Source organism: Sturnira hondurensis, unplaced genomic scaffold (genome assembly GCF_014824575.4).
Source record: "Sturnira hondurensis isolate 20B ecotype Veracruz unplaced genomic scaffold, ASM1482457v3 Scaffold0007378, whole genome shotgun sequence".
In the NCBI taxonomy this organism is placed as follows: domain Eukaryota; kingdom Metazoa; phylum Chordata; class Mammalia; order Chiroptera; family Phyllostomidae; genus Sturnira; species Sturnira hondurensis.
Genome location: NW_028080009.1, coordinates 811,682 through 826,501, shown reverse-complemented (window position 1 = coordinate 826,501; position 14,820 = coordinate 811,682). Strand labels below are relative to the sequence as shown.

At 48.0% G+C, this 14,820-nt stretch overlaps 2 protein-coding genes across 2 annotated transcripts; one reads left to right on the top strand and one right to left on the bottom strand.

The window, feature by feature from the left end:
• Nucleotides 1–6,401: 6,401 nt before the first annotated feature.
• Nucleotides 6,402–7,331, bottom strand: TIMM10B (translocase of inner mitochondrial membrane 10B). Its single transcript, XM_037051594.1, has 3 exons — nt 7,227–7,331; nt 6,937–7,032; nt 6,402–6,740 (listed from the first exon to the last, which is right to left on the bottom strand). The coding sequence occupies exons 1-3, from the start codon at nt 7,263–7,265 to the stop codon at nt 6,567–6,569; spliced, it is 309 nt and encodes a 102-aa protein (XP_036907489.1). The 5' UTR covers nt 7,266–7,331; the 3' UTR covers nt 6,402–6,566.
• Nucleotides 7,332–7,428: 97 nt separating this feature from the next.
• ARFIP2 (ARF interacting protein 2) lies at nt 7,429–12,280 on the top strand. The gene is made up of 8 exons (XM_037051593.1): nt 7,429–7,568; nt 8,340–8,480; nt 8,738–8,834; nt 9,552–9,670; nt 9,848–10,069; nt 10,600–10,757; nt 10,900–11,074; nt 11,512–12,280. The coding sequence occupies exons 2-8, from the start codon at nt 8,382–8,384 to the stop codon at nt 11,665–11,667; spliced, it is 1,026 nt and encodes a 341-aa protein (XP_036907488.1). The 5' UTR covers nt 7,429–7,568; nt 8,340–8,381; the 3' UTR covers nt 11,668–12,280.
• The last annotated feature ends 2,540 nt before the right edge of the window (nt 12,281–14,820 follow it).

Genomic DNA, 14,820 nt, shown 5'->3' with positions numbered 1-14,820 from the left:
CCACACCACCCGGTGAGTTAGGAAAAAAGAGAAAGGAGACAGCACACCCTTACTTTAAAGGGTCCAGTCTGACAATGCATACATCACACAGATGCACTGCAAAACTTAGTCTTTATTTTCAGTGGCCATGTGTCTAGATAAAAGTCAGGGGTTCTAGTAAATAAAGAAGGGGACAATGGATACTGGGTAGCAACTAACATCTTCAATTCCAGTGAACACTCTTCATCCAGATGTGCACACGGCTTATTCCCTCCTTCCAATCTCTGCTCAGAGACCTTACTGAGTTCTCTGACCACCCAATAGAAAACAGCAACACTCTCTCTGCCTTTCTTATCCTTCTTAACCTGCATTATTTTTCTGCATAGCATTTATTGCCATCTTATATATTTATTTAATTGCTTGTCCGTGTCCCCCGACTAGAAACATAAGCCCCATGGTGGCAGATTCTGGTGGCTCTGTTCTCTCCCGTCCCCTGTGCTAGGCACCATGAGTAGGTAATCAGAGAATATTTGTGGGACAAATGCTGAAATGTATAGCGATCTTCCTTAGTGAGAAAGAGGAGACTCAAGTCAGACTGCCTGGATTGAACACCTGACTTCACCACTTTCTAGCTGTGGGGTATTTTACCTGTTCCATTTTTTTTATTTATAAAATGATGATATTAGTACCTACCTTGCAGTGCGGTTGTGAGGATTAAATGAGTTAATGTGTATAAAATGCTCAGAATAGAGCTTGGTGGATAATAAGCACTTGAGGTAGTTGATATGCGTTAGCTATGTGTTTTTGTTGTTTTTCATGGCACTCTACCAAGTGCTGTTGCCATAATGGTGAACAAGCTACACCAGCGTCAGCGGCAGCATAAATAAGGGCATGGGCAAGCCTTCGTGGAAAAGACAAAGAAGAGTCACAGAATCACAGTGGACTTTAGCATTTAAGGCCTTAAAACAAGTTTTCCAGATGGATAAGGACAGAAGGAAATTCTGTTCAGTAACCTCTACTGAGTCCTCAACAGTGCCTAAAAATCTGTTTCTTTTTTGTCAGTTCATTCTTCCATTCCGTGCAAAGATTATTTCAAACCTTCTGCACTCTCATCTTCCATTTTTTTCTACTTTACTTTCTGATAGCTTCACCTATTAAAAAATAGATGTTGTGTCACTGAGGGTTCTCCAGAGAAACAAACCCAATAGGATACAGGTATATATATACATATATATTTACTTATTTTAAGGAATTTTCTCACACAATTGTTTGGGGCTGGTAGGGTAAGTCAGCATGCTAGAAACTCAGGCGGAAGTTAACATCTCAGTCTTGAGGCAGAATTTCTTCTCAGGGAAATCTGTGTTTGCTTGTAAGGCCTTCAACTGACTGGATGAAGCCCACCCACATTATGGATAATTTCTTTTATTAAAGTCAACTGATTGTAGATGTTAACTGCATCTATAAAATAAAATACCTTCACAGCAATACCTAGCATTTCAGGTCTTTTATTTAGTGTTTGATTAGTGTTTAGGTATTGTCATTAGTGTTTGATTAAATAACAGGGTACTGTAACCTAGACAAGTTGACACAAAACTAACACACAGGCGATTATAAAGAAACTCTCTCGATATCCCAAAACTGAATAAAAAACTATTTAGATCTACTTTCATCCATTCCTCCCTCCTTTCTGTTACCAAACAGAGGTGCTCCTTCTTTCTCTAAACCAAGCTCTGGAACTATTCTCTTGTGCCTTCACTCACCCAAGAACTACTTACCGAGCATCATCTGTAATGGACAGTTTTAGGTGGTTACATCAGTGCACAAAATGGTAACATTGAGCAAAACTGCTTTATGGAGCTTACATTCCAGTGGAAGACAACAATCACAAACAGACTGAGTAAACAATATATGTGATAGTACTATGGCAGAAAACCAGCAAAGGCTAAGTACAGATTCACTTTTAATAAAGTGAATTCATAGTCTCTTTTAATAAAAAGTCCTCTTTTTGTTATGTGAATAGATTGAGTTGGGAGGAGACTGGAAGGTGCTCATTCAACTAGTATCAAGCACATATCACGTGCCAGGCACTGTGATAAGAATGCAATGGGGAACAATAGACATGGACTCCAACCTCATGACCAACCGTTAGAAGTGCTACATTCCCAAAACATGAGGAGTTATGGGAACTGGATTCTGGAGAGATGTTTGAGGAAGAGTATTTGAACTAAGCGCTCAAGAATGAGTAGTTTAGTAGATAGAGGGAAAGCATTGCAAGCCAAGAAACAGCAGGTGCAAAGGCCTTGAGATGGAAGTGTATGACAGTAAAGTTAGAGAAATGGAAAGGCCAGTGTGATTCGATGAGAGAGAGGGAGAGGGAGGGGTGGTTCAGCTCAATTCAACAAACAGTACTGACAGTCCAGGGTTTGAGTCACCAGTAAGATAAAGCCGAGTCGAGCAAGAGCTGGATCATGCAGGGACTTGTAAATCATGTGTAGAATGTCAGTTTTTATCCTAATGGGAAACATTTGTGAAGTTTTAAGAATCAGGTTGTTTTCTGGCCTATGAATGGAGAACAGATTGGAGGGGTGCAAAAGTAAATATGAGAAGCAGCCATTGCAATAATCCTTGTGTGAGACTGAGAAGATGAAGAGAAGCAGACAGAATCAATGGATATTCAGAAATGTAAACTGATAGGATTTGTCATTTAAGCAAAGGGGTGAGTGGTTTCTAGCTTCTGCAACTAGAGGAATACTTTCCTTCGGGTGTAGGAGAAAAGTTTATGAGGAAACAAGTTGAGTTGAGGATGTTTTTGAGAAACCTAAATGGAGATGTCAGTCTCACAGGAGAGATCTGGGAGTCATCAGTAACCAAATCTGAGTGGGGATGAAACACTGCTAGAAAAAAAACAGACTGAGAAAGAACAAGACCTAGAGAAACTTAGATTTAAAGGCTGGAGGCAAGTGAGCCTGCAAAGGAGACTAAGAAGCTGTGGTCAAAGAGGTAGTAGTAAAAGCAGTAAAAGATGCTTCCAAAAGCATTCCAGAAGCAAATGGAAGTCTGTTGATGAGAAACTAGTCAATGCACCAGATGTTACTGAGAAGCTGAGGGCTGGGAAATACCGGCTGGGTTTTGAAACATGAAGGCCACTTGGTAAGGGAGTATGACCTCAGGAAGAACCAAGAGGATAAAGGTTGTAGCAGTCAAAAACACACTGGGTGGAGGAATGGGATGGAGAGGGTCGAAGAATCCAACCGTTTTTAGCATAAAGTGGAATAATTAGGGTGGTAGCTGAAGGGGAAATGAGGTACAGAATGATTTGTTTTGTCTAACTGGGGAGACTTTAGCATGTCTAAACACTGATGAGAATTTGGTAAAGTAGTAAAAAGTCAGGGATTTCCAAAAAAGGAAGGACTAGGATTCAGGTAACAGAAATAGGCATTGGCCTTAAAAATGCTTGCCCTGTTTAGACAAAAGAGAATGATGTGGATTAGGTGGGTGACCAGATTGTTGTGAAAGTTCTCAACTGACAGCTTCTACTTTTGTTGATGAAGAAATAAATAGCCTGCAGTCAAGAGAATGATGGTGATGGGGGCAAGGGAAGGCCAATGCGGCTTGAGAATATTGGTTTGAAATACTCACTGCAGCAAACAGGAGAGATGACTGGAAAACCCCAGTGGGATTTGGGGGCTCAGACTCCATCTGAAATTGCTAACCATGAATTCATGATGATATAAATCTGCTTTATAGTTGTTTCTTTGGGTGGCCTTTGGCTGTCCAAATGCAGGCACAAGTGTTTCATTTTACCTAAGTGTTCAAGAGACGAGAGACGAGAGGTAAAAGAATGCAGCCTATTCCAAGAGGATCACTAGAATTTAAGCTGAATAGAAATCAAAAGGTAGAAGCGATAGCCTGACTGTTGCCAGTGAAATAAAAAAAATGATACAGAGGAACTGTTAAATAAAGCGGAGGGAATATGATCAATGAATAAGATGCAAATAGTGTTTTGAAGGTGACAGAGCAGTTTCGGGTGAAGACAATGGCCAGGATATAACTATAGGAGTGGGTACCTAAGAAAGTGGAAATCATTGGAGATTGTGCCAAAGAACTGAGAGCAACATACTGAATGAAGTGTGCAAGTAAACATTAAGAAGTATCAGAGTGGACAGGAAGACCAAGGGCTAGGGACTTAGAGGTAAGTAGGAGAGTGGTAGTTACTAAGGACAAATAATGAGAGGATGGTATGCTTGAATAGCCTCAAAGGAATTAGACTTTGCAAAGGAGTGGACAGTTATTTTCTGAAGCCACAATGGCAGGAACACGAACCCTGTCTCCAATGTCTTTGATAAAGGGATAACGTTTTAACATTTATTTCCATTGTCTTGAAACATCATATGCTCTCATTAAGCCAATGGCTGCTGCTTTATGACAACACCGAGGGAGACTTCAGCAGATGGGAGATGGATAGTAATACTAAGCTTCTAAGTATAAAGAGAAAAGAACCAGGGCAGAGATTGGAAATTTAAGAAAGGGACTATTTGATGAATCAGACCGGGAGACCTTTCTTTTTCCATAACTGAGGACAGGTTTGGTGCAGATGAGTAAGCAAACAGCAGCTCTCAAAGTTCAAATAGGTTCCTAGCCCATCTCAAATAATTACTAATTATGTGATGTGGAAACACAGCTAATTCACAATCATCTGGAAGTTTAATTACATGGAAGTTTACTACCAAGACACCCAAAAATGTTGATATGGAAAAATCCTTCCACCAGCAGCACAATATCCTGGGTCCCCATTTCCCCATCTCTGGAAATTGGGAAGTTCACAAGCTGTTTTACCTGCACTTGATGGAGTGAGGAGGGGGATTAGGAGAGCAGTGAAGATGTAAATAACCACTGTGGTAATTAAGGACAGTGAACAGACCAGGAACCCACAAAGGGCTGTTCATGGGTAATGAGAGCTTGATTGAAGTTGCAAACCTTAAACATTTAGTGGTATTCATTACACAACTGTTTTTTCCCATTTGAAAAATGGAGTAACAAAAGATTAAACAGCTGGAATAAGACACAATGGCACCAAGAAAATGGAGTGGAATGGTAGGTCATTCACAGGTAAATTCCACAAAGGGGATGGGCAATAAAAACAATGGATAGTCTAGAATTAGAAATCACAGCCCCAGCTGGTGTAGCTCAGTGGATTGAGTGCAGGACTGTGAACCAAAGGGTCACCAGTTTGATTCCCAGTCAGGGCACACGCCTGGGTTGCCGGCCAGGTCCCCAGTAGGGGGTCCTTGAGAGGCAACCACACATTGATGTTTCTTACCCTCTCTTTCTCCCTCCCTTCTTCTCTCTCTTAAAAATAAAGCCTTAAAAAATTTCAAAAATTTCATAAAACAGACCTGGCTGGTGTAGCTAAGTGGATTGAGTACAGGCCTGTGAAACAAAGGCTCAGGGTTCGATTCCCAGTCAGGGCACATGCCTGGGTTGCAGGCTAGTTCCCCGCAGGGAACAGACGAGAGGCAACCATACATTGATATTTCTCTCCCTCTCTCCTTCCCTCCCCTTCTAATGATAAATAAATAAAATCTTAAGAAAAGAACAAAAAACTTAAAAAAAATTTCACAAAACAGGCACAGTGGGAACAACATGGGGTAGAGGGCAGAGAAGCTGGAATTAGATTATAAATAAGCAGTGAGATATTAAAGTAACATTTAAAGAGGTCCCTAAGATTTTGCTTTATCCCTTCTTTTCCATAACCACCACTACCTACATCTCCTTTGAGTTTCTTTCTCTCAAGTCCTACCATATTGCAGAATATGATCCCCCAATGTCCCTTTTTCTAACTGCCCCTGAAGAGAAGCACAAAGACCTTCTTTGCTTAAAGGTTTCACTGATCATTCAGGAAGACAGAAAATAGTAAAAATGTAACAACTTGGAGAAATGCTTAGTTTCAAGACACCCCAGAATTCTTAAAAATTTCATCTGTTCTGGAGCTACCGGCTTTATAAGGAGGTAGTCCCTAAAAACCCTGTGATTTATGGATCTGTTGTCCTTAGCTATCTTCTTTCCCTAAATATGGCAGATTCCTTAAGACACAGCGCATATGCACGCACGCACACACACACACAATATGAATGAATGCATACCTTACTCACAAATGAGCCATTAAAGTCAGACAGATTTAAGTTAATGGCAGCTAGACAGAGCTCCCACGTCCTTGTCATCTGGCTAGGAACCACCTCCTGTTGGTCTTACCAACCTTAAAACTGTACACAGAGACCTTGCTTTAACCAGGTGCCTAGGGATGCATGCTGAAGTTTTCCTTCTACACAAAGGCTGCAATTTCTCCTTTGCCAGGGTTGAAGTCGGCACATTACGCACTAACATAATAAAGTGGGCAAAGCTTCCCCTCCCAGAACATAAACCAAACAGAATAAAAGAGGGTTTATTACTCCAGGAAAAGGAGCAACAATACCCAGGTCTCAGGCAACCCCTCACTCTGTATATACAGGCTGCACCCAGCCCCAGGTCCACGAGCTCCTTCAACGTGAGGGTCCACCCAGTGCCTCCCTTCCTGGGGCCGGGGACGGCTAGCTGCCTGATGGTGAGTTTCCAGGCTGTTCAGCAACACCCGGCACAGCTGAGGCAGCCTCGTAGTCTGCGATGCGGCGCTGCACCAGGGCGGGCATGAGCTGCACATAAGCGGCCATGAGGCGGTGGTTGGAATGGATCAGCTTCCCAGCACAGCTGTGCAGACAGGCTTCCTGGAAGGAAGATAGGGTGGAAGGGAGACCAAAGGTGTCCTGTCAGGTCCGTCTCCTTCCTTCCCATCCCCAGCCCAGGAGCGAGGGTCATGGAAAGACCTCAACCAAAGGAAAGGGAAGTGGGAGGAGGAGGAGAACAGCAGTCTACGGCTAACTCTGCGGAGGAAGAGTTTTAACTCCCTGCTCAGTTCCTCACCTCCTCAGCATCCAGAGCTCGGTGATGCAGGCTGGGCACGCAGCGCTGGAAGCAGAGTTCTGTCATCCGATTGTAGACCAACAGGAAGTCCCGCAACTGGGAGAGAAGGGGACCGAGAACTCAGCAACAAGGGAGCATCCCATACCTCAATTCCAGGCCGCGACACTTAGACGTTTCCCAGGACCGCGCACCGTGGCCCAATGTCCCCAACCCTCGGATCTCTAGATCTCCGGGGTCCCTTCCCTGCGGACGGGGATGTGAGCCGAATGTAAGTTCCCGAAACCACTCACGTTCCTTAGCTGCTGCTGCTCCTGCTGCTGCTTCTCCATCCGACCACAAGCACGTGCCCGACCTCACTTCCTCTACAGTTTTTTTCTTCTTTGTAACGCCCCGGAAGTCATCTCTGCTCAATCTCCAGGATTGTGGGGGTTAGCTCAAGGACCGCCCTGCCCCAGCTTTTATGTCACTTCCGCCCTTATGATCTGCGACGTGGCCGGCTTCTTCTGCCCGGGAGAGGACGTCACTTCCGCCGATTCCCTGACCTGCTGCTAAGATCGCGACGGGAACTGGAGCCCGAGGTCCCCCCGCGGCTCGGGCCTGGTGCCCTGAGGGGAAGAGCAGCCCAGCCAGAGGTGAGAGAGGCATACTTGGTCGAGGGGAAATTGCATGCATGAACCTGTCCTGAAAGCAAGATACCTCTGAGCCCAGGGGATGATGAGGACACACCTGATGCCCAGGTGTATGGGGCTGGGGGACCTGGGAAACACACCTGGGGAGAGAAAGAACTGATTTTGGAAGAGATCACCTATGTCCTGGGAAAAAGAGACTTTTCCCAGAGGCTGGGAACATACACAAATGGATTCAACTAAGGCCTGGTGGGGAGGGCTGGAGGAGAAGAAGGTGCATGGGATGGAGGAGCGGAAGATCACTTGAAGGAAAGGGAAAGAAACACTACAGGGGTGTGAAAGGCCAAGCTGTGATAATATACATGAGCCCTGGAAAGCGGTTCATCTCCTGATAGGGAGAAACACCTGCATGGGGATAAGCTGCAAGAGAATACAGACTTTCTCTCTCTTGTTCACTGCTGTATTTCCATGGCTTCAAATAGTGCATGGCACACAGTAGGTACTCAGTAAACGCCTATTGAATGATTGAATGCATGAATGATCACTGAGGTCCTAGTGGAGTTGGAGGGTCATGAGAAGACTCCTGAGATCTGGGTGTGTGAAACTATGCACCTTGGGAGGAAGAGATGCATATACTACCCGAGGAAAGGTGTGGTAGCTAAACTCCAGAACACTCAGGCCCTGGGACTACCTCTAGGACTTCAGAAATGGTGGGGAAGACCTTTCTCTTCTAGGGCCTTGGCCAGTTTCCGGAACTGTCTGTGTTGGGCTTTGCAGGGCACTGGGGTGGCGGCATCGACTCCAGCCCCTTCCCTAGCCATGACGGACGGGATCCTAGGGAAGGCAGCCACAATGGAGATCCCCATCCATGGGAATGGCGAAGCCGGGCAGCTTCCTGAGGATGATGGGCTGGAGCAGGTGCTTCTGTTTGATTCTTCTCCTTCTTGTTTCAAGTTAGGAATCCCAACTTATAAATCCTGGGCTCTCACTGTATTCCAATAGCCTTCCCTAACTTACCTAACTCCCTTCAATGTTTTTACAAATCTTCATTCTGATTCTGTGCAGACTTCCCTTGTGTGCTCTCTCTATGGTGCTTCAATCCAAGCTTGTTCTCACTCCCAAAATGCTTCAGCTGCCCCTATGTTCCTGAAGCCCCCCTCTTCTCTGGCCTATAGGACCTCCAGCAGGTGATGGTGTCAGGACCCAACCTCAATGAAACCAGCATTGTGTCTGGTGGCTATGGGGGCTCTGGTGATGGACTCATCCCCACAGGTATGAATGATCAGAACAGGAAGCTTGAGTGGAGAGGGGGAGAGGAACGGTTCTGGGGAGCATAGGCTATGTCTAAGAAAGCTTGATTTATCTCTAGAGGTCTTGGAAACCTCTACTAGTATGTACCTTATGGACTCTTCTCACCCCACAGCCAGTTCCCAGGCTTGTCCAACTCCTCCCATTTGCCATTTCCCCTGAGATGCACCCTTTCTGTGCCACTACCCCCTGAATCAAGCTAAGAACTGTTCCACAGAAGTTTCCCCTGCTCCGGAGCTTGATGCTGATTTGGAACTTTATGAGACTTCTCAGAGTTTTACTTTAGACTCTAAAGTTTAGAGGAATAAACAGACCTGAGTCTCACACTGACTAGGATTCCACAAGGGAATGTTAAGCAGGTTTCCTGTTATCAGGACCCACCATCCTTGACCTCCCACCCCACACTCAGCATATTTCCTTCTGTTTCCTCTACCCCTGCACACCAGCTGCTCCTTCTTCCCTCCCCTTAGAATCCCCACCACCACCTAAGAAGGAGGCCATAATATATTGGGATTTGGGTCTCAGGGCAACAAAATACGAGTTTTTCCTAGTGAGTAGGAGGATCTAATCTTCTCTAGCTTCTGCTCCTTCAGGGAAGTCATTTTCAGGTACTGGGAGGGAAGTATGGGTGGAACCACATACTTCTGAGAGAGACTGGTGTCAGAGAACTTGGTCCTATAGGGTCTGGCCGCCATCCATCTCACAGTGCCACTCCTGCTGGCTCCGGAGATGAGGTGGCTCGGGGCATCGCTGGAGAGAAGTTTGACATCGTCAAGAAATGGGGCATCAACACATATAAGGTGGGATTCAAGCACCTCTCCCTTTCCCCAGACTCCCCCTGGGTAGCTTTTTTCCTTTTCCCAGATCCTAATATTCCATCTATGGCCGAGACTAGGAGCTTGGGTATGCTGGGGTACATACCTGTTGTTGGGGCAGGGTGCAAGGGTTTCTGACTTATTCCCCCACTTTCCTATCAGTGCACAAAGCAGCTGTTATCAGAGCGATTTGGCCGAGGCTCCCGGACTGTGGACCTGGAGCTAGAGCTGCAGATTGAGTTGTTGCGTGAGACGAAGCGCAAGTATGAGAGTGTCTTGCAGCTGGGCCGGGCACTGACAGCCCACCTCTACAGCCTGCTGCAGACCCAGCATGCACTAGGTGACGCCTTTGCTGACCTCAGCCAGAAGTCCCCAGAGCTTCAGGTGCCTAGCTAGACCAAACAGGGTGGGGGGACTGGGCCCAGGCTGTCCCAGGCAGTCACCCCTCAGCCTCCCTCCCTCCCTCCTGCAGCCCAGAGGGAGAACCCCTCCAGGGTGGGCCCAGCCCTGCCCCCAGCAGCACTCACCTGTGGAGGCAGCCTAAGGGTTTGTACAGAGGTCCAGAAGTTGGAGGGGATGGGGGAGGTGGCACACAGGGTGCCTCACAAGTAACCCTTCTCTGCATTGGCGAGAATGCCTTTGATGCTCAGCCTAATCGGAGCCCCTCCCTTGCCTGCTGCACTAGCTTTCTCTGTTCTAGTCCTGTGAACTTATCTGAGAACCCCACCCCCACCCCAGGCGTCCCCAGGGTGGCCCCACTAACTTTCTGGCTAAGAGCCTTACTGGAGGCAGACCTTGGTTGTTGCAGTTTTGATGGCTGCTTTCTCCCTGGGGAAGAAGGGAATGAAGGGCCCTACAGCTTCAGTCAGGTAGGGGACTCTTTCTTACGGCTTGTTCCTCCCTTTTGCCCTCAGGAGGAATTTGGCTACAATGCAGAGACACAGAAGCTGCTGTGCAAGAATGGAGAGACACTCCTAGGGGCTGTGAACTTCTTTGTCTCTAGCATCAACACCTTGGTCACCAAGACCATGGAAGACACACTCATGACTGTCAAACAGTATGAGGCTGCCAGGTGTGGGCACTGGCAGGGCCTAGGGTTTGGGGAGCTGGCTGGCTTGGGTGGAAGTTTTAGATTAGAGACATAAGAATTAAACAAGAAAAGGAGAGTGTGCAGGACAAAGGGGTAGAGATGAGCCTGTATCACCCCTCCCCAGGCTGGAATATGATGCCTACCGAACAGACTTAGAGGAGCTGAGCCTAGGCCCCCGGGATGCAGGGACACGTGGTCGACTGGAGAGTGCCCAGGCCACTTTCCAGGCCCATCGAGACAAATATGAGAAGCTGCGGGGAGATGTGGCCATCAAGCTCAAGTTCCTGGAAGAGAACAAGGTGCAAACCCCACCCCTTGGACCCCTGCCCACTTCCCCATCTGTAACACTGACCCGCCCAATCAATAGGTGGGAAAATGCAGCCTAACTAAGGAGTGGGATCTTCCCTTAGGCCCCTCAACCCTTGGACCAGATCTCCCTCCTTCCAATCCCTGGCCCTTTTCTATTGAACAATTGGCTGCTGGTCCCAGGATCATGACAGAAAAATCATGCCCTGAGCTGCAGTGATTTTTCAGAAATCAGAACCCCATGCCCAGCAAATCAAGTCAGGGTTTTCCCATCAGATTGACCCTTTCTTTGACTCCCTTGGTGGAGTTCAGCCCTCACCCCAAAAGCACCATCAGAGAGAGTCCATGCACCCCTGGCCTGGGCTCAGGCTCAGCCCCTCAAGAAGGGCATCTGAGACTACTAGCCTCAGCTGACCCTCTGGACCCTCAGATCAAGGTGATGCACAAGCAGCTGCTGCTCTTCCACAATGCTGTGTCCGCCTACTTTGCTGGGAACCAGAAACAACTGGAGCAGACCCTGCAGCAGTTCAACATCAAGCTGAGGCCTCCAGGAGCTGAGAAGCCCTCCTGGCTAGAGGAGCAGTGAGCAGCTCCCAGCCCAACCTGGCTATCAAGAAGGACACTGGGAGGGGCAGTCCCAGGGTGGGGGACATTGGACATGGTTCATCCTTTGCCACCTGCCCTCTGGCTTGGGCTCCTTTTCCCTGGCTGGGGCCTCACACCAATTTTGCCCACATTGCTGTGGGTAGGGAGGGGGCCCGAAGGCCCAGCAGCTGCTGCTCTGCCCTTTATCTTCCTGGACATTGGGCTTCACTCCCAGATCTTTTCCTTCCACTCCACAGCCAAAGGCTATGACAAAACTACTCCCTGGCCAATGGCAACACTCCTCAGGCCAATCCCCAGCTCTGGGGTGTGCCCCCTGACCAATGGCGGAGCCTCAAAAGGCCCTGTCAGCCAATGGCAGCTCTTCTTGGGCTCCTCTGGGCCAATGATGTTGCCTCCAATTCCCTTCGTCCCTCCTCTATGCGTGCCCATTGCAGAGAAAGGGACTGGGACCAAGGGGGTGGGAAAAATGGGGAGACCCATTTCTGGCCCTGCATCTAAATGGGCCTCCCCTCACCTACCCACCCAATTTAATTGTGCTTAGAGCCCTGGAAGATTGGGACCTAGCACTAGGAATAAACCTTTCATAAAAGCAGGCCCAGTGAGGTCAATTTGTGGGGGACTCTAGGAGGGTGGGCTGGGTGGAGAAATGCTCAGTCTAATAATACACCAAAGTCCTATCAAATCTGAAGATCTGGGGGTTAGAAAACAAAGGCACAGATTTCCAGAATAGTCTGAGAAACCACTCCTCCCTGAGGCCCAGTTCAAGCCAAAGCTTTATTTGCCCTTTAGGCCAGCATCAAGATAGCTATGGATTTTAAGAGCACAGGGTCTGAGGGTGTCAGGTCCCCTGACCTTGATCATGCATTTATTCATACAGCAGATATTTACAGAGTGCTTTTACTTGTCTGGCACTGCACTAGGCCCTGGGGAAACATCAGTGAATAAAACATGGTCCCTTCCCACAGTGCTTATGATCTAGTGAGGGAATGGAGACAAGTAACCAGGCAACTACAATACAGTGATAAGTACTAGGACAGAGAAGTACAGGGAGCTTTGGGAGCACAGAGGAGGGGCGACTAGCCTAGACGGGTGGAGACGGGCATGTCTGTGTGAAAGCTGAGATTAAAGGGTGAGCAGAGAGCCAGAGAGAGTAAAGGAAAGAGCATCCTAGGCTGAGGCTAATAATGTGAAGGCCCTGAATAGGAATACAGAGGAATCGAGTTTGACTAGTGAAAGATGAAGGGGGCGTGGCCAGGAGAAGACTACAGGGGTAGATCTATGGTAAGAGATCATGGTAGGCCTTTGCAGGCCCATTAAGGTCTTTTGCCCTTTGGAGAAAGGGAACTGTGATGCTTTTTCAGCAGAAGTTTGATGCATAGAAATCTCGGGTTGAGGAAAGTAGTCCTTGTGAAGCTTAAAACTGTAATACAGACCCCAGTTCCCTTATATTGGGTAGTCTAGTAGCTCCAGCCCAGCCTCCAAAGCAAGCATGAATCCTGTCTGAGGAGCATCACAAGCACTGGAGCAACTGTTCTGGGTGCCTGGACTCCGGTGGATAAGAGTTGCCAGGGCCCTTGCTGCACCCAGATGTTGAGCCCGAATCTGAACCTATCTGAGGTCAGAAAGCACCCCAGCAACACTTTAGAGCCCAGGTGCCATCACCTCTGCTCCTTAGCTAAGGAGAGCTCCAGAATGTTTCAACATTCTCCCCTACCTGTGTGGAGGGCTAAAAAAAGGGACAACCAGTCAGCAGATTTTTGTGGCACTGAGATCCAGCAGCAGCCCAATTTTGCCCTTTGTCACAGATACTGCGTCTGCCAGGCAGGCTTCCTGGGCTTTGGTCAGCCTGCAGTCATCTGACTGGAGCTTGAGTATTTGAGGAGGGGTTGCCCCCATACAAGCTCCCTCTGCCCTTTATGAGCCACTGGGGACTTTTCAGCACGAAAGCTACTGAATCTCAAGCGACTGGAGGCAGGATCTAAACGCAGAGTTCAAACCCTGCTCACACCACTTTCTAACCGAGTGACCAGGATTAACGTCTGTGGGGAACTGGGCCCTCAGTTTCTTCCATTGTAAAACATGGCTAATAAAAGAAGCTACCTATTCCCTGGCTGGTGTAGCTCAGTGGATTGAGCGCGGGCCTGCGAACCAGATGATCGCGGTTCGATTCCCAGTCAGGGCACATGCCTGGGTTGCAGGCTGGTTCCTTGCAGGCTAACTACCAGCAGGGGATGCACAAAAGGCAACCATACATTGCTGTTTCTCTCCCTCTCTCCTTCCCCTCTAAAGATAAATAAATAAATAATTTAAAAAAAGAAGCTACCTATTAACATTATGAGAATTAAAGGAAATAATAGAAGTAAGGTAATTCGTTATGTGTTTGGCACAATATAAACACTCAGTCCCTGCTAACTGTTATTGTAATTTTTATTATCTTCCATGGGGCTGCTTTTTTCACAATGTGATGATTCTGAGAATTGCTCTGGTCTTTGGAGTGTGGAAGGTAGTCGCTCGATGGTCTGAACCGTAATTTCTTTGCAAGATGCTCCTGAGGGGGAGCCAGGCAACTACAGCCCAGTGAAGTCCCCACCTTCTTTTTTTACTCCATCAGCCCCTTACAGAGCTCTGGGTATCGCACTTCCACCTTGGGGCCTTCGCCGCCCAGAGTTCCCTGCGGGGTACAGATGATTTCTGTTTCCCATGATCCACAGAATCCACACTAGCATATTCCACAGTTGCCCCCCAGAGAGCTGGGAAGGGCACCTCCGGGAGGTAACCTGGACTGACTCCCAGAGTCCGAAATCTCTGCTTGTCCAGCTTGCCGTTTCTTGATAGAACCTCATCCTGGTCTCTGATACTTACCGTGCCTCCCTGCCCCGGAGCCGTAGGGAGACAGAGGCAGCTGGCGGGGATTTGGGACCGAGGATCCGGGATCCGGCATTCGGCATCCGGGATCCGGGATCCGGCCTCTAGCTCCCCAGCCCGCCTGCAGAGGCAGTCCTTGTCAGAGGCTTAGTGGGGGTAGAGGGAGCAGAGCGGGCGGGGTGGGGAGGGCGGGGCCTGAGGCGGGGGGCGTGGCGTGGGTGGGGCTTCACCCTCGAGCCGCCTCTTCCCCCCCGCCCTCCCACCCGCG